At 43.9% G+C, this 18,293-nt stretch overlaps 1 protein-coding gene across 6 annotated transcripts in view; it reads left to right on the top strand.

The window, feature by feature from the left end:
- The first annotated feature begins 624 nt into the window (after positions 1–624).
- The window catches only part of Memo1 (mediator of cell motility 1), a 108,919-nt gene continuing 91,250 nt past the window's right edge, over positions 625–18,293 (top strand). The window contains exons 1-2 of one of the 6 annotated variants that reach the window (XM_006525109.4): positions 625–894; positions 1,538–1,615. In XM_006525109.4, the coding sequence (XP_006525172.1) occupies positions 1,555–1,615 (61 nt within the window). In that variant the 5' untranslated portion in view covers positions 625–894; positions 1,538–1,554. Of the gene's footprint in view, positions 895–1,174; positions 1,616–18,293 lie in introns of those variants that run through there. The other 5 variants (XR_385387.4, XR_003952211.1, XM_011246713.3 and 2 more) reach the window with 5 other exon arrangements.

The raw sequence follows: 18,293 nt of genomic DNA, 5'->3' as shown, positions 1-18,293 counted from the left end.
AGGCAGCTAGACATCTACTTTGGACTTCTCCAGGATCTAGTTTAATGTGAAACTAAGATATACCCGGTGTATGATTTCTTTCCCAAATACTTTCTGGGAGTTGGGGAACTGTTACACTTCCTGGGTTTTGGAATCCAGCACTTCAAAGCCAAACAAACCACTTCCTTTGTGATTCTACCCAACTGGTAAAGGAATTCTTTTGCTGCGTGGAATACTTACGTGGAATACTGGGATTTTATAAGTGAAGGGTGACATTTGTAGTATTCCTTACCCCGTCTGGTTCCTCATACGCATTAACTCATAATCCTTGGTACCCCTCCCTCACGAACGTCACCCCCATTTAACACAGTAGGAAATAACTGAGACAATCTTTGCCACATTGCAGTTATACCTAAAATACAATTAGTAAATTTAACTGTGTCGAAGACATTAGGTCGTAAGGGGCGAGCCTGGGAAGCGAAGGTTACATTTTGACAGGGTCGGTCCTCCACCCCCCCATATTCTCCCATCCCAGTACGCCTCGCAGCGCGATGTCTCTGCCAGCGAAACTTCGCGGCGTGGCCCCAGACTTGCATTCCTGGGCGATACCCCGAGGGTGGGAACCCCACCAAGGACGCCGGGGAAGGGGGAACCCCGACGGGACTCGGCAGGCAGCGATCGCGTGTGTGTTGTGTGTGCTGAGCCAGCGGCGCACGGGGACAAGCCAGGCGGCTGGGGGGGGGGGGGGGGGAAGGGGCTCACCCCGCCTCGCGGCTGCGTCCTGCGCCCCGCGCCCTGCCCCCAGCCTCTGCTGGCGCTAAACCCCGGAGAGCGGAGCGTGCACGCTGAGCCTCCTCGGCGGGCCCGGCCGCGGCGCTGGGCATGCTCAGTGGGCCGGCCCCGGTAGAGCGGCGAGTAAGGACGCGTGGGCTCCCCAGGCTCTGCCTTTCCCGGGTTCAGGCCCCGGCCCCGGGCTGTGTGTGTGTGTGTTGGGGGGGAGGTGGCACCGATCGCCGCCGCCCTCCGGCTCGCGGCCTCCCGACCCGGGATGGCGCGGGGCCGGTCCCGCTTCCGCCGTTGAGCGCGCGGCACGGCGGGCGGAGGCGCGGGGCGGGGCGGGGCCGGCGGGCGCGCGGCGGGAGGGAGGCCTCGGTGGTGGGGGCGGGGCGGGGCGGGGCGGTGGGGAAGGGCGCGGAGTCACGGGGGTGGGGTCAGCGGGAGGCTCGGCAGGCCGCGCGCGGCGTGGCCGGGGGGCGGCTCGCGGAAGCAGCTCGGGCAGGGGTAGGGGCGGCGGCGGCGGCGGCGACTCCGCGGCCGCGCGGCTAGGGTAAAGCCGCCGTGGGCCCCATCTTCCGGCGGCCGGCGGAGTTTGTGGTGATTGTTGCCGCCCTCCGCCCTGGCTGCCATCTCCTCCTCTTCCTCCTCCTCCTCCTCCTCCTCCTGGGCCGGGCTGGTCCCCTCCCCGCGGCCGCCTCCTCCTGGGCTGGGCCCGCGGCGTCTCGTCCCCTCGCGGAGCCGCCGCCGCCGCCGCCTCCTCATTCATCCTCGTGCACCATAGGCGGCACAGGCACCAAGATGTCCAACCGAGTGGTCTGCCGGGAAGCCAGCCACGCCGGGAGCTGGTACACCGCCTCAGGTAAGGGCGCCAGGCCGCCGGGGTGGTCGAGCTGGGCAGCCGGGGCCCGGCGGGCGGGGACTCGGGCGGCGGGCGGAGGGCGCTGACCGCGTGCCGAGGGATCGGGGCCGGGCCGCGCCGCCTCCCCCACCCGGCGCTCGGGCAGGCGGCCTGGCGCCCGCGGAGTTGGGCGAGGAGTTGCCGGCCGGCCCCGGCCAGGGCGAGCGCGGGCTCCGCGGCTCCGCGGACGGCCTCTGCGGTGGGGAAGGACGAGTTGGCGCGGTCCTCGTTGCCAGAGGCTGGCCGAGGGGACCGCAGTTTTTGCTCCCACCCTTGGGGCACCCAGCGCCCCTGGAAGGAGTGACAGGCAGTACTTTTTCTACCCTATCTCTCGTGTTGCTACTCTTGGTCTCTCTCGCTTGGAAGATCTGTCAGACCTGGGCCTCTCGGGGGGATTTGTCGCTTTGTACGTGGAGATTCGGGCAGAGCTGCTGCCAGGCAGGGGCTCTGGGTGGCCTCCAAGGTCTTTTGTCAGTGTTTGCATTGTTACTGTCATTTAGGGGCAGCTGGAGATGGCATCAGCACTTTTCCTGAGCAACCTCTTTGGTATCCTGTGTTCAGCACCGAGCCGGGGCTGGACGACCTGCCTAGTTTAGCTTACGTTTTGAGAGAATTTTGTCTGCACTGTCTTCAAAAAACCATGTGTAGTTCTTTGGGTGAGAAAGGGTAGGGCCGTTTCCCTCCAGTACAACTCTCTTCACAAGGATTGTTTTCTGAGATTATTTTCAGGGGTCACATTTCTGCTTTGGTAACAAAGAAAAGTTCCTCCGTGATTCCTGTTGGTCTCTAGGCCATCTGTGCTTCTCAGCAACTGGCCCTAACCATATTTCCCTTTGCAAGTACTAGGGTTGGATAGTGACATGATTCTTTTGGGAAAACGGAAAATCTGGAAGGCAGTTTTTTTTTTTTCCCTGAGATTGTTCAACCAGCTGCAGAAGTACATGCATCTTGTTGGTCCACAGCGGATTTGCCCTGCTAAGACACAAAAGAATGACATGGTTGGGTTTGGAACTACTGCTAACAGGTGGCTGTAGTTTTTGCGTTAGATAAGTATGACATTTTATGGTCCTGAAGTACTTCATAGACTTTTAATCAGTTCTCACTACCTGAGAATGTCAGTTCTTGTGCCAGTATATGGGGAAACAGAAATTTAGTGCTGCACCCCAGACTAGGCCTGTGGTAAAATAGGAATTGTGTAAGTCAGGTCTCTGGCTCCTGAGTTTGCCCTTTATAATCAATGCACTATTAATACTGCTTTTTTGTTGTTGTTGTTGTTGTTGTTTTGGTTTTTCGAGACAGCGTTTCTCTGTGTAGCCCTGGCTGTCCTGGAACTCACTTTGTAGACCAGGCTGGCCTTGAACTCAGAAATCCGCCTGCCTCTGCCTCCCAAGTGCTGGGATTAAAGGCGTGTGGCACCACCTCCTGGCTTATTTTTAAGTAGAAGGTTTTTTCCGCAGTATGTTTTGGAGAATTAGAAAGTCACATTGTTCCCATTCACGGCTATCTTTTAGCATTTATTTATTGTGTTCCTGTGCATTTGTTACAAATGTTTTAAGCTTTTGTTGTTGCTTGCTTTGGAATGTGGGCAAATATTCTAGGGAAGTTTTAGATTGTTAAGCATATATATGGGTAGTAAAATTGGGTATAGTTCACACTTTTGGTCTTAGAATTCCTTAGAGTTTACTTACATACAAGATGTAGTCTTTAATCTGGTAAAAAAAAAAATCCTATCTGTAGATACTTATTAGTAAATAGGCAGGTAGTTACATTTTTTCCCTAAAATCTGGGTGAATTAAATAATACCTTTAACTGGAATTCAGGTGTATGAATTTTTGGGGTGTGTGCGACTCACCTAGGGTTTCTCTGTGTTGCCCTGGCTGTACTGAAACTCCCTTGGATTCAGAGATCTGCTTGGCTCTGCTTCCCAGTGCTGGGATCAAAGGCATGCACCATCACTTCCTGGCCAGTCTTTTTAAGTTTGACTGATATTGAGGAAATTAGGGTAAACTTAAAGCAGTTTAGTTTTAGAAGCTTAATTTGTATCCTTAAGATGAATGAAGCAAACTTATAGGTATGTAATGTAAAGTTGGTCTGATGACTGTATCTGTAGGATAGAATAGTGTAGCCAGGTTGAAATGACCTACTCTTGGGACTTTTTATTTGTATTGTGCTATTGTTTCTCTAGACCAGTCAATAAAAAACTGAGGAATAGGAAGAATGTGTTTGTTGATTGTCATTTTGTATCTTTTCCAGTGTTCAGGTTGTACACATAGAAAGTATTCGATTATTGAGTGAAATAAGAGTAAAGCCACATTGAGTTCAGTTAACTAGCTATTTCATTAAGAAAAAAAGTGTACATTTATATTGCATGCACTCATTCACATGTCTTTTTGTTATTTACCCCTTGTTATATGCTGTTAGATCCATTGGCTGAGGGTGCTATAAACTTCTGCTTTCTCTCAAGGAATTCAGAGTTTATTTGAAGTAAATTCTAACTTCAGAAAAGCAATTAAATATCTGTTAGGTTGAGATAGTGCATTTCCATGTTCTGAGGAGGGTGGAGTCCTGTAGAAGTAGTCAGTTGTGCTCTGAAGGAAGGCTATTTAGTCAAGTTTGAGGAAAGAACATTGGATTGGGGGCAGGAAAGTGTAAGTAATGAACTTAGTAAGAATGGTCAGTTCTTACGGGTATAGCCTGGACTGTAGAGTGGAGCTGGAAATGCCAGTGGGTTGGATACTGTAGGGGTTGGACTTACCGACAAGGTGTGCTGATGAAGGTTTTAGATTTGGGTATTAATAGGATGCAAGTAGCATTTTAGGAAAACTAATCTCATAGGAAGGTTAAGCCTCACTTCCTTAACCAGTGCAACTAGGATGGGCAGACGGTGGCTCAGCTCCCAAGCACAGCCTGTAAACATTAAGAAAAAAGCTCATTAAATTTTGTGTGTGTGCGCATGTGTGTGTGTATAAAAAAATAATTTTTTTTTTTTTTAAAAACAAGGTCTTGCTCTGTAACCTTGGTTGGTCTAGAACGTATAGAAATTCTCCCGTCAGTGTTGGGGTTAAAGGCAACAGTAATTTGTATAGCTTTTCTCCAGATTCGGTATAGCTTTTTTTTTTTTTTAATTAAAACAAGTTTAAATTTTTTTTTTTTTAATTTTATTTGAGACAGGGTCTCTGTGTAGTCTTAGCTGTCCTGGAACTTGCTATATAGACCAGGCTAGCCTGGAAACTCAAAAGAGAGGTCTTCCTGCCTCAGACTCCTGAGTACTGGAATTAAAGGCATGTGCCACCACACCCATATAGGTATAGCTTCTGTTTTGTTGTTTTAGTCTCCTATGTTTTCTGTCAGGACAATTAATTAATGTTGTGTACTAAGAAGCCTTTTTCTAGCCTTATCCCTTTAATTCCACTCTCTGCACTGCTTCCTCAGTAATCTTTTGAAAGAATCATTTTCTTGGGTCACTCTCTCACTGATCCTTGCTTTTTTGGATAAGGTTGAAGTCCTTTGATTGCTCTGTCTGTCTTTTCCTGTCTTGACAGCAGCTGGCCCCTCTCTGGCCCCATCTTGGTATTACTAGCCTCAAGGAGCATTTAGCAGCTGTTCATTGCTTCCTGAACTGTAGCATGCTGTTTCTTAGCCCTGTGCCTTTTGCTCAGACTGCTCCCTCTGTGAAAATGCCCTTAGCAGGAAAGTTGCTGCCTGTCCTCTGGGGATGGTTATACCTCCAGGAGACTACTCTGAACATTGCCATTTTTGTGTTTGTGTCCTATAACACCTGGAGTGTGTCTTTCTGCCTTTATTATTTGTATATAAAGTTATTGACTCACTGAAGCTAGGAAATTGTTTTGTTTTTGATACCACAAATTAAAAATTATTTAAAAAATTATTACATTTTATTTAGTTTGTGTACAGGTTTGTAGGCAGGCATGCTATGAAGGATGTGGTAAGGCAGAGCACAACTTGTGGGAAGCCATTCTTTCTTTCTACCATGTGTGTCCTGGGAACCAAACTCAAGTTGACACATTTGGGTGTAAGTGCCTTTACCTGCTGAGCCATGTCAGTGGTTTGAAGCACAGTGTTCTACATAGATTCTCAGCAAACCTTTATATAAAGGAATGTTATAAGTGTTTGGTATATAATATTTACTATTTATTACCCATTTGACAGGATCCCAACTCTGAGCTTGTCTGAGGAGGAATATCTAGGTTGAGTGCCTTGAAGTGAAAAGACCCACCCTAAATGTGGGCGGCACCTTGCTTGTGCTAGGCAGGGTTCTTTCTGTAGAGCATGGGAAGGAGGAGGAGAGCTGATGCTTGTGTGCTGCTCGCTATTGACTGGGGATGGAATGCGACCACCTGCCTCCAACTCCAGCCACCAGTTTTCCTCCTCCTGATAGAATAGCACCTGCAACTGAAAGCTAAAACAAACCCTCTTCCTCCAGGTTCCTCCTGTCTGGTGTTTTGTCACAGTAGAGAGAAAAGTAACTAACACAGTGGGTGAATTAGCAAGTAGTGAGTACGGCAGTAGAGGTGCACATGCACGGAGAGAGTGATGCTTATATTCGAAAGAGCAGTGAATATGACATAGGACGTAGTCAAGTGCTTGGCATAATATAGGTGCAAGGAAAGAGTTAGGAATCTCACCAGTAGCAGACCTATTTAATGTTAAGTGTAAAAAAATAATGGCTGGACATGTTATCACATACCTTTAATCCCAACGTTCTCAGAGGCAGAGGCAGGTGAGGTGGATTTCCGTGTTCAAGGCCATCCTGATCTACATAGAGAGCTTCAGAACAATCGGAGCAATGTAGTGAGATAGTGTCTCAACCCCACACTCCATCCCTGGGCACCCCGTAGGTGACATGTGAAGACAAGTAGAATCGCTAGATGAGCTTTCTCAAAACAGACACACTCTTCTAACCTGCCCCAGCACAGGAAACAGTAGCTTACCCATGTTCCTTATATTCTTGTGCCATCTTCATTGAGTTCTTTATTCGTTTGTTCTTTGTTTCTTTGTTTCTTTGTTTGTTTGTTTCTTTCTTTCTTTCTTCCTTTTTTAAAAAAAATTATTTTTATTTATTTATTATATGTAAGTACACTGTAGCTGTCTTCAGACACTCCAGAAGAGGGCATCAGATTTCGTTATGGATGGTTGTGAGCCACCATGTGGTTGCTGGGATTTGAACTCAGGACCTTTGGAAGAGCAGTCATTGCTCTTAACCTCTGAGCCATCTCACCAGCCCTCTTCCTTCTTTCTGACTTGAAACTTTATTTCCTGCCAAGGAGTCCCTTACGAAGAAGCCAGTGGACCAGAGGTGAGACAGGATGCACAGGTTCCATTCCAACAATCTGAAATAGATCCATCTGGTCCATGATGGCACTAGCTGCTCTGGTGGGTTGTCACACTTCAGATCTAAGGAGTTCTATCACTAACTGGCACAAGGACTCCCTAGGCTGGAAACAAATGGGCTTCACCCTACCTGTTCTATATAGGGGCCCCATTGACCTTGCTGGCCAGGACAGGTGCGATGGGGTGCACACTGTGGTAGGGAAGCTCTAGCAGACACAGGAAACACCTAGCCAGGCTTCGAGTCCATTCTAGCCTTGCAGAGAAGGCTTCAAGTCTCTTGGCTCACAGCACTTCTCAGAACACCATTCCCCGCTTTGGGACATGACTACCAGCCAAAAAGCAGCTCCAACCCCAGCTTTGGACACTGTTTTAGCTAGTGGGTCCTTGTCCTCATTGTGCCCTGGGCATGGTAGAAGCAACCAAGTGACAGTGGCATTGGTGTTCTAAGTAAGGGAGGGAAGGCCTTCCCGGGAAAGCAATGGGGATGCCACAAGGGTGAGGTCACAAGCCCAGTGAGAGAGGACCAGGAAGCTCTTAAGTGATCAGTGAGTCACAAGCAGACAGTCTCAACCTCAGCATTTCTGTCCCAGGCCCTGACCCTGCTTCTAACTTAGGAGACAGCTCTACCTTTGAGGGTGGGGATAAAAAATCTGGGACCAAACTTGGGGCCTGCTTGGGGGCCTGATGGGGCTTGGATCATCTGAAAGCCATCACCATAGGTTGAAGACTAGACTTAAGACAGGATAATGCCAGGAGAAGGACAAAGGGCAGCCAGGTCTTCATGAATGCTCCAACACTGCTGTACTTCATTGAAATTCTTTAGCTCAATTTCACATTTATGAGGTAAATTCATTCTCATTACTGTAGTAAGTGAATATGCCTTGTTTTATCCATTTTTATTATTGATGGACATTTCATGTTTAATAGTTTTTCTTTTGTGGATACTTTTACACTATTGTATTTGTTTTAGGTGGATGCATTTGTGACTTTTCCTGGTTATATAATTGAGAGAAGAATTATTAGGCTATGGTATATGTAGGCTATGTTTTAGTTGAAGTGGAAACTTCTGGTTTCTTTGGAAAGTCAGTTGTGTTGGATGGTGTTTTCCTGAAGCAGACACAGATGAAAGGATGTTCTGCTAAAGTAAGCAGGTGAGAGGGATACTTTGCTGACAACACACATGTATTGATTCGCCTTACATGCTTTGTAGAGCTCCATTTGTGGGGACTCCATAGAGAGAAACGCACCACTTCTGCGGACTCAGGCTGGTTGGCAGAGTGATGTCAGCTATTATATCACTGTTGAGTTTTGCTAAGACAAACTCATGTGCTGAGGCAAGACCTGTGGAGGATATGTGGTGTTTGGAGGGAGTATAAATAGGACCCAACAGACACTGACAGGGGCTTGGCTTGCTTGCATAGCTAGCTTTACAATGCTTCTTGGTCTTGTGTCTTCGCTGATCTCTACTGAGAGAGGCACAGCCTAGAACTTCTGGCGTCCCTGGTGGTCCTGGGCCCTCCTGCTGACTCCTGCTGAGGCCTGCTGTCTCTGCTAGGTCAGGCATGCCACCTCTGCTGATTTGCTATCCCAACACTACTGAACTGCTGGTGTATCCGTGAGAGTGTCTGCAAGTGGATCGAGCTGCTGCTGCTTACCTGTGAACTGAACTGCTGGTTCCTGACAGTGCAGATGGGATTTGCTCTAAACAGCAATTTCTAAACAGCCCCCCCACCCCCATCCTAATAACATTTCTTTTCCACTACCTCATTTAAGAACCATCATTAAAAGTAGGTCTTTGAAAAATTCAAAACTACATTTTAGTAGATACTTCTGAAGCAAATTTGCACTTCTGTCAGTACTCCATGTGTTTGTTTTTCTAGATGCTTGTCAACATTAGATATTTGTGCTGGCTAGTTTAATGTCAACTTGACACAGGCTAGAATCATTGGAGAGATAAGAACTTCAATTGAAAAATGCCTCCTTAAGATTTCACCGTAGATATAGATATAAATTACAACAAAATAAAAATAAAAATGATGGTTAAGAACATTTGTTGGGGGCTGGTGAGATGGCTCAGTGGGTAAGAGCACCCGACTGCTCTTCCGAAGGTCCAAGAGTTCAAATCCCAGCAACCACATGGTGGCTCACAACCATCTGTAACAAGATCTGATGCCCTCTTCTGGAGTGTCTGAAGACAGCTACAGTGTACTTACATATAATAAATAAATCTTTAAAAAAAAAAAAAAAAAAAAAAAAAGAACATTTGTTGGTTTTCCAGAGTACCTGGATTTTTTTTTTAATGTTTACATGAGCTTATGCATGCCTAAATAGTTACATACAGCATCATTACAGACCCAGAAGCCATGGGGAATGAGGGTGACTTCTGTGCAGCTCTGTACCTCAGAACCCACTTGCTTTCCCAATGGTGATGGTGATTCTTTTTTCTTTTCTTTTTTTAAAATAATCTATAGTTTTTTTTAAAGATTTATTTATTATTTATATGTACACACCAGACATACCAGTAAAGGGGTCAGATATCATTACAGATGGTTGTAAGCCACCATGTGGTTGCTGGGATTTGAACTCAGGACCTTCATAAGAACAGTCAGTGCTCTTAACCGCTGAGCCATTTCTCCAGCCCCGAGTACCTGGATTTGATTCTCAGCTTATAACCATTTGTAACTTAAATTCCTGGGGACCTATTGTCTTCTGACCTCTGTGGCACTAAGCATGCATATGATTTATATAGAGATGCATGTAAGCAAAACACCTGTACACATAAATAAAAATAAAAGTAATAAATGCCTTTGGGGCTAGACAGGTGGCTCAGGGGTTAAGAACATAAATTGCTCTTATGACTTATAATCATTTGTAACTCTAGTCCCAGGGGATCTTAAAAACATCAGGAGGAACACACCCAGTGCATGTGCATAGATAAAATAAAATAAAAAAGTCGTTAGAAAGAAGTCTTCATGGGGGTAGAGAGATGGTTCAGCAGTTAAGAGCACATACGGTTGACTCTTCTCTCCCCTGCAGGGTGTTTCTGTGTAGCTCTGCTTGCTAGGACTAAAGCTGTGTGTACCACCTCTGCCTAGCATCATAGACTGTCCTTGAGGATAGAGTTAGTTCCCATAGTGAGTGGCTCACAACCATGTGTAATTCTATCCAAGGTATTTGATTACTGGTCTTCACAGGAAAATTAAAAAGAATGAAATAATTTTTTAAAAAAGTCCTTCCTTGGATTTTTCCCACAGGTACACTACATGTATATGTGTATTATCTCTAATCTTCAAAGTTATTGTGCCAAGTTGCTATTATGCCCGTTTATAGATGTGACTCAGAAAGTGAGTGCCTTGTTTAAGGTGTAACAGGTAAGTGGAGGAGCCGGTTTGACTCTTAAGCTTAAGGTTAGCACTGAATGTTGTGTTGAGCTCTGCTGCCCTTGAAACTGAACAACTTTTGTTCCATTTCAGATGTTCTCACAGTACATTGTGGGCACCAAACTCTTACTTATGTATCATTTATGGCTTATAAAACATGCTTAAATGTTAAAGAATTTAACAATAATCTTATTAAGCATAGGACAGTTATGACAGGTCCTTATCACAGCTGAAGACTGGAGGAGACATCATTTTCCGAGTCACTTTTCTTAGAAGAACCTGAGCTTAGAAGTTTAAACTATTTGGAACCAGTAAGCACCTTTATATTGTAGATATTCTTTAGAGTATCTTTGTAACTGTAAAGTAAATATCTTCAATTACAAAATATCAAAGATGGGAGAGGATATAAAAGCATACTGTACTTGCTGAATGTTATTCAAAATTGAAAAATATTTTAGCACCAGAGAAGGAGTTGGGATCAATGAGGAAAGCGTTGGTTCTCTCACTCTGTGAGCTCTGGGGATTTGACTATGGTGGTCAGGTTGGACAAGCACCTTACCCTCCAGAGCCATCTTTCTGATCATGCTAATCCCAGCTTCCCCTCTTTGAGGTGGGGTCTCCAGCTGACAGTGTGGCTGAGGATGGCTTTGAACTTCTGATCCTCCCATGTCCCTCTGGGTACAGGGATTACAGGCATGGACCACCACACTTGTTTATGTGGTGCTGGGGTGAGATTGATTGGCAAGCAGTCTTTTATCAGCTGAGCTAATCCTCTAATTGATTTTTTTAAAGATGAGTTCTAGATTTTCAATATAGAGTTCTAGATTTCTGATTTAGACTAACAGAATGTTATTTTATTTTATTTTTATTTTTTATGTTTTAAGCAGGGTCTTATGTAATTCAGTCTGGTCTCACACTCACTATGTAGCAGAAGATGACCTTGGAATACTGCCCTCCTTCCCATGCTACGATTACAGGCTTGCACCACCACCTCCAGTTTCCAATTTTTATGTTACTTGGGATCTTGCCCAGGGCTTTTTGCTTGCTAGGCAACCAGTCTACCAACCTTTGTATCTTCAGCTCTCTAGTTACATTTTGTATGTCTCTTTCTTTTTTCTAAGGGGAGGTTGTGTCCCTACACACAGCCCCAGGTATGTGGATATAATTTGAAGGAAGAATTGGGATTGGCTGACATACTTGTAGTGCTCTTGAGAAAAACAGAGGTTATGGGAATCTGTCTCTTCAGGTTTATCACTGAGCGGTTTCAGTGATGGAGTTGCTATCATCTCAAATACAGAAGATCAATTTAAGAGGCACAAATTTGGAGAAAGAAGATAAGGAACTCAATTTGGTCTGTTTGAGATATTTGCTGTCCAGCCCAGTAGTATAATATGAGTTTGAGTTTAGAAGAAGGTGTACAATTGTTTTTTTTTTTTTTTTTTTTTTTTTTTTTTTAAAGACAGGGTTTCCCTGTGTAGCCCTGGCTGTCCTGGATCTAGTTCTCTAGACCAGACTAACCTTGAACTCTCAGAGATCTGCCTGGCTGGTGTGTGCCACCACCACCTGGCACAATTGGGAATTATTGATGGTAAAATTGAATACCATTAGAGTGAGTATGATTGGAGAAGAAGAATGTCAGTGACTGAACCTTAGAACATTTCCTCCAGGAAGAGGCTTGGGTGAGGGAAATACTGAAAGAGACAAAAGATATCCTAGTGCCAAGCAAAGAAAATGCTCTGTTGTAGAGTGCTTTCCTAGCATGTGTGAGGCCTTGGATTCAATCCTAAGTACCATTAAAATACAAAACAAGGGGCAGGACTCTTGGGCAGTAGTTCAGAATCCCAGTACTTGGGAGGCAGAGGCGGAGGCAGGCGCGGGGGTGGGGGGGGTGGGGAGGGTGGGGGGGGATTTCTCTGAGTTCAAGGCCAATCTGGTCTACAGATAGAGTTCTAGGGTAACCAGGGCTACATGGAGAAACCTTGTCTGAAAAACCAAAAACCAACCCAACCCAACCAACCAACCAAAACAACAAAAAGCCCAAATAGACAAACAAAAATGGGAATCTGTTTCATGGGTACCAGGCATGCATGTGGTACACATACATACTTGGAGGCAAAATGCACACACATGTAAGAGACACATTAATATAAAATAAATCTTTAAAAAGAATTAAAATACAAATTAGGTAATCTTTTTTCTTTTTCTTTTTCGTTTTCGTTTTCGTTTTCGTTTTTTGAGGCAGGGTTTCTCTGTGTAGCCCTGGTTGTCCTGGAACTCACTCTGTAGACCAGGCTGGCCTCAAACTCAGAAATCCACCTGCCTCTGTCTCCAGTGTGCTGGGATTAAAGGCGTGCGCCACCACGCCCAGCTCCAGGTAATATTTTCTTAAAATTACATTAAACCTTCTTGCCAAAGATGCAGGGTCTTCAGTACTGTGACCTCAGCTTAACTCTGGTTTCAGATCCTACCACTTTTTCTTCTTTTTGCTGTTCTCAGCCATTCTGACCTAAGCTGTTTCCTAAATCAGTTAAACTTAATTTTGTTTTAGGGCTTTTGCTTGCACTTCATAAGATTGACTAATTCTGTTTGATGATCCAGGAAAGGAAATTTTTATTGATTCCTGTATTTTGTTCTAGCTTGAAGGAAAAATAGGAAGGAATGTTAAGACTCGAGAAAATAGATTCTCTCACTGTGTTCTGAGATTTATGGTCAAATAAATTTAGGAAATGTTGCTTTTTTTTTTTTATTTCGTGATCCCTGATAACTTGTAGTGGACTCATTTATGGCTCAGTTCATAACCTGTTTCAGTGAATCTTTCATATTCTTTGTATGTTTTCTTTAATTGTGTGGTTGGATGTTCCCTTTATAAACTTGGATTGTTGGATTTAAATCCACAATTCTGTTTTGCCTCTTACTTGGCGAGGCATGCCCCTGCTTAGTTTCTGAGATAGTATGGGAGTGGGTGTGTTTCAGGGTGGGATGTATGGCCTCTTAACAGTTCAGTTCTCTAAGGTTAATACTTACATAGTTATTCTAAGTTTCTTTTCTGTTGCTGTGATAAATCATTTCGAGCAGAAGCAGCTTAGGTGAGGGAAGGGTTTATTTGGCTTGTATTTCCAGTACTGTTGTTGAGGCAAGTCAGGGCAGGAACTTGTAAAATAACCTGAAGCAAAAATCATGGCTTGGTCCCTGGGTTCTCACAGATTCATGTTTAGGTAGTTTTCTTATTCACTCCAGGACTCCCTGCCTAGGGTTTCTTTTTTAAAATAATAATAATAATAATAATAATAATAATAATAATAATAATAATAATTATTATTATTATTCTGTTATTATTTTTAAAAATTTTTTAATGTTTTAGTTTAATTTTTTTTTTCTGCCTAGGGTTTCTTTAATTTCACATTTGTAGGTAGCAGTCATCACTGAGCAGAGTCAGGGTCTCAAGAAGAGCAGCCAGTGCTCTTCACTGCTGAGCCATCTCTCCAGCCCCTATTTTTATTATTTTTAGTGTGTGTGTATGTGTATGTGTGTGTGTGTGTGTGTGTGTGTGTGTGTGTGCATGCATGTATGTATGTGTGTGTGTGTGGCCATACAGGCCAGAGGAAATGAATCTCCTGGGGCTGGAATTAGAAGTGGTTGTATGGTGGCTAACTCACTTCTTCTGCATCTATTTTTTTTAACCCGCCCCCCCTTTTTTTTTTTGCATCTAACTCTTAACCACAGAGTTCTACCTCCAACCCTTGTGTGTGTGTGTGTGTGTGTGTGTGTGTGTGTGTGTGTGTGTACACACGATGTCTACTAAATCAGGCTTGGTTACTCCTCAGAGGATGTCTATTTTGTATTTTTGAGAAAGTCCTTTACTGGCTTCGTATTTCCTGAATAAACTAGATGGCTGGCCAGAAAACCCCAGGATCCACCTGCTTTGCCTCCCTATAACCAGGGTTACAAGTGTGCCTGTCCCTATGTAAGGTGATACAGTTCTAGGGTTTGAGTGCAGGTCCTTTTCCTTGTGCAGCAAGCTCTTTACCATTTGAGTTTACCCGGACCCTCCAATATTTTTCTTTTGTTTCCATATTCTAGCTATGTCGTTTAAATAGTATCTATTTGTATGTCCTTTTCTATTACATGTTATTTTTATGACTTCTGAGCCTGGGTATAATAATTTTTCTCCTGTTTGTGGGTCATGGTTTTTTGATTGATTGTTCATTGATTGATAGTGATGGAGCTTGAACCCAGGGCCTACCACTGAACTAACTGCATCTACATTTTACAGAACTGAAAAGAAGTAGGAACAGTCTCATATATCCTAAACTAGCCTACGGTTTGTTCTGCAGCTGAGGATGACCTTGAACTCCTGCTCATCCTGCCCCTGCCTCCCAAATGCTGGGAATCAGGCACGAGTTCCCGCATGGAGCTTATTCAGTGATTGATTGATTGATTGTTGTTGTTGTTGTTTTTCATTTGTTTAATTCTATCCAACATTATGTTTTGGAGTTTGTTTTAACTATCTCATAATACCATGAGCTATTTCTATCCAGATAGTAATAGCTTCCATGACTTAGGCCTCTGAGCAGTGGAAATTATTCTTTTACAGAAGTTGTTCTTTGTTTTGCTTTGTGAAATGCCACACCCTAAAAACCATTTTATGTGTAAGGGTGTTTGCCTACATGCATATTTGTGCACAGCTTGTTTGCCTGGTGTCCACTGAAGCCAAAGAGACATTGGATTCCCTGGAACCATCTCCTTAGAGATGGCTGTGACTTATTGTATAGATGGACTCTGAACTAAAACCTGGGTCCTCTGGAAGAGCCACCAGTGCTCTTAATCACTAAGTCTGATTCCAGATGTTACACTCTGCCTGCTTAAGGGAACAACAACTCAAGTAGGAGTTCTTGGTGAGTATTTTTTTGGAAGGAGTACTGGGTATTGAATCCAAAGCAAGTTCCTGTTAGGTGTGTGATCTTTCCTTGGAGCTGAAATTACAGGCGGTTGTGAAATGTCTGATGTGGGTGCTGGCAACCAAGTTTGGGCCCTTTGCAAGAGCTCCTAATCGCTCTTTCAATCTTAACTGCGTATGTTTCTTAAGTTTTACTCTTAGTTGCTGAGCTATCTAATTATTTAAAGCACATTTAATTCTTAAGCACATCTGTGTCTGCTGTAATCATAGCTCCATTTATTTTATTTTTACTTTATAAACCAGCAGTTTAGGCCTTCATTTTGGAGTGATTATTTTTATTTTTTTAAGACTTATTTTTTTTCTTTTTTCTTTTATTAGGTATTTTCTTTATTTACATTTCAAATGTTATCCCCTTTCCTGGTTTCCCCCTCCAAAAACCTCCTATCCCCTTCTCCCTCCCCCTGCTCACCAACCCATCTACTCCCACTTCCTGGCCCTGGCATTCCCCTATATTGGGGTATAGAACCTTCACAGGACCTCTCCTCCCATTGATGACCATCTAGGCCATCCTCCGTTACATATGCAGCTAGAGCCATGGGTCCCACCATGTGCTTTCTTTGGTTGCTGGTTTAGTTCCAGGAGCTCTGGGGTGCTGGTTGGTTCATACTGTTGTTCTGCTTACTTGTTTTATGTGAGTGCACTGTCGCTGTCTTCAGACACACCAGAAGAGGACATCAGATCCTATTACAGATGGTGTGAGCCACCATGTGGTTGTTGGGATTTGAACTCAGGACTTCTGGAAGAGTGCTCTTAACCACTGAGCCATCTCTCCAGCCCTGAGTGTTCCTTTTCTGACATGAAGTCTCATCACATAATTCTAGTTGGTCTGCTTGTTGTATAGATCTGACTGGCCATGAACTCACACAAATCCACCTGCTTCTGCTTCCTGAGTGTTGGGATATAAAAAGCCTGTGACAACATGCCCACTGGAGTGGTCATCTTGACTATGTCTCTTGAAAATATGTTGCTTTTTTGGGCATGGTATGGGCATAGTCTCACTATGTAGCCTTGTCTGGCTTGGAACTCATACACTTATTATATAGGCTTGCTCAGAAAGAGCTACTTGCCTCTGCCTCCTGAGTGGTGGGATTAAAGGAGTACAGTACCACACCTGGTCTTAAACTTTATAAACTTTTCATTTGTTCGTTCGTTCGTTCGTTCATTCATTCATTCGCTTTGGGTGTGTGTGTGTGTGTGTGTGTGTCTCCCTGTCCCTATCCATGTCCGTTGCTGTGCATGCTGTCGCATGTGTGGTATTTCAGGGACAACTTGGAGGGTGTGTGTGTGTGTGTGTATGTGTCCCTAACCCTGACCATGTCCATGTCTGTTGCTGTGCATGCTGTGGCAAGTGTGTGGTGGTACTTAAGGGACAACTTGGAGGGTGTGTGTGTGTGTGTGTGTGTGTGTGTGTGTGTGTGTATGTGTCCCCAACCCTGACCATGTCCATGTCTGTTGCTGTGCATGCTGTGGCAAGTGTGTGGTGGTACTTAAGGGACAACTTGGAGGAGACGGTTTTCTTCTACCATGTCTGTCCTGGGGATTGAATGCAAGTAATGATTACTTACTTGGCAGCAAGTGACTTTACCTGCTGAGTCACCTCACAAGCCCTGCTTCTGCCTCTTTAAGACCAGGATTATAGGCATGTGTCACCACAGTTAGCTTTTCTTTTCATTTAAAAAATTTAAAAGTATTTTATTTCTTTGTGTGTGTGTTATCACCTGAGATCAGTGCTTAAGGAGGCCAGAAGAGGGTGTGAGTTGCCTGATGTGAGTGCTGGGCACTGAACATAGTTTGTCTGGAAGAAGAGACAAACCTTCCATCCTCCTGGTTTTTCTTAGTTCTCACTGTGTTGCTGGCTGGCCTGGACCTTGCTGCAGGCTTGTATTTAAAGTGATCCTCTGGTCTCAGCCTCCTGAGTTCTAGGACAGACCTAGGCAAACATGCCTGACTCTAAGAAATTTGTGATGTTGGGTAATTTTTTTTTCATGGCTTCTGTGTGAATTGCTCTCATTATGTGCTTCTGGCTTGCTTCCCAGTATCTGCTTCTAATTGTTTCATTAATTCACTTTTTACATTTCCATCTTTTATCCATTTTGAGTTTATGATAATGAAATTTGCGATATGAGCCTACTTTATTGCCTTTACTATAATATCTCTTATATTCTATTTTTGAATATAATATGAAAAATTAGCTTTATGATTATATTGAGTTTTAGTGTTTTGTGTCTCCCTGAAGACAACCTATTTGATTTCATTGACTTATTCTTGGGTCTGTTACTACAGTTTTTATTATAGTAGTTTTAGATTCTCTAATGTTTCTCTTCTGTTTTATTTATTTCATATGGGATTTTCAGATGTACAATACCATGTGTAGCTATTCTTAGTTTAGTTTTTTTATGAGCTTAATTATTGCTTGCTTATTTTACATAGATTTTGGATTAGACTTTGTACTTACTAAAAATATAATGAAAGTACTGTTGATGTATGTGTGTGTGTGTGTGTATGTGCATTGGTATTTTGCCTTCATGTGTGTCTGTGTGAGATCATCAGGTCCCATGGAAGTGGGAGTTGCAGACAGTAGTGAGCTGCCATGCCGGTGTTGGGTTGTCTGCATGAGCTGTTGGTGGTCTCAACCGCAGAACCATCTTTCCAGCCCTTGTTGATAGTTTATCTTACTCATATCTTACTAAACTTACAAATAAGCTTTTTTTGAATTTTTTTCATTTTTCTAGATAATTGGTTTTCTGAACTTTCTTTTCAGTGCTCATCATTAAAACTGTGGCTTTAGGCTTGCTAGACAAGCATGCTTACACAGCCAGGTGTCTATTTTTCTCTCCTATCTAGTATTAGGGGGTTAAAAGGGTGGAAGAAAAGGGGTAGAGAAGGTTGGAATAAAGAACCTGCAAAGTAGCAAAAGACCAGTTACAAAGAGATACAGCAGTAACTGTTA

This window comes from Mus musculus, chromosome 17 (assembly GCF_000001635.26).
Source record: "Mus musculus strain C57BL/6J chromosome 17, GRCm38.p6 C57BL/6J".
Lineage (NCBI taxonomy): Eukaryota > Metazoa > Chordata > Mammalia > Rodentia > Muridae > Mus > Mus musculus.
Note: the sequence above shows the minus strand (reverse complement) of the source record. Positions and strands in the feature narration are given on the sequence as shown.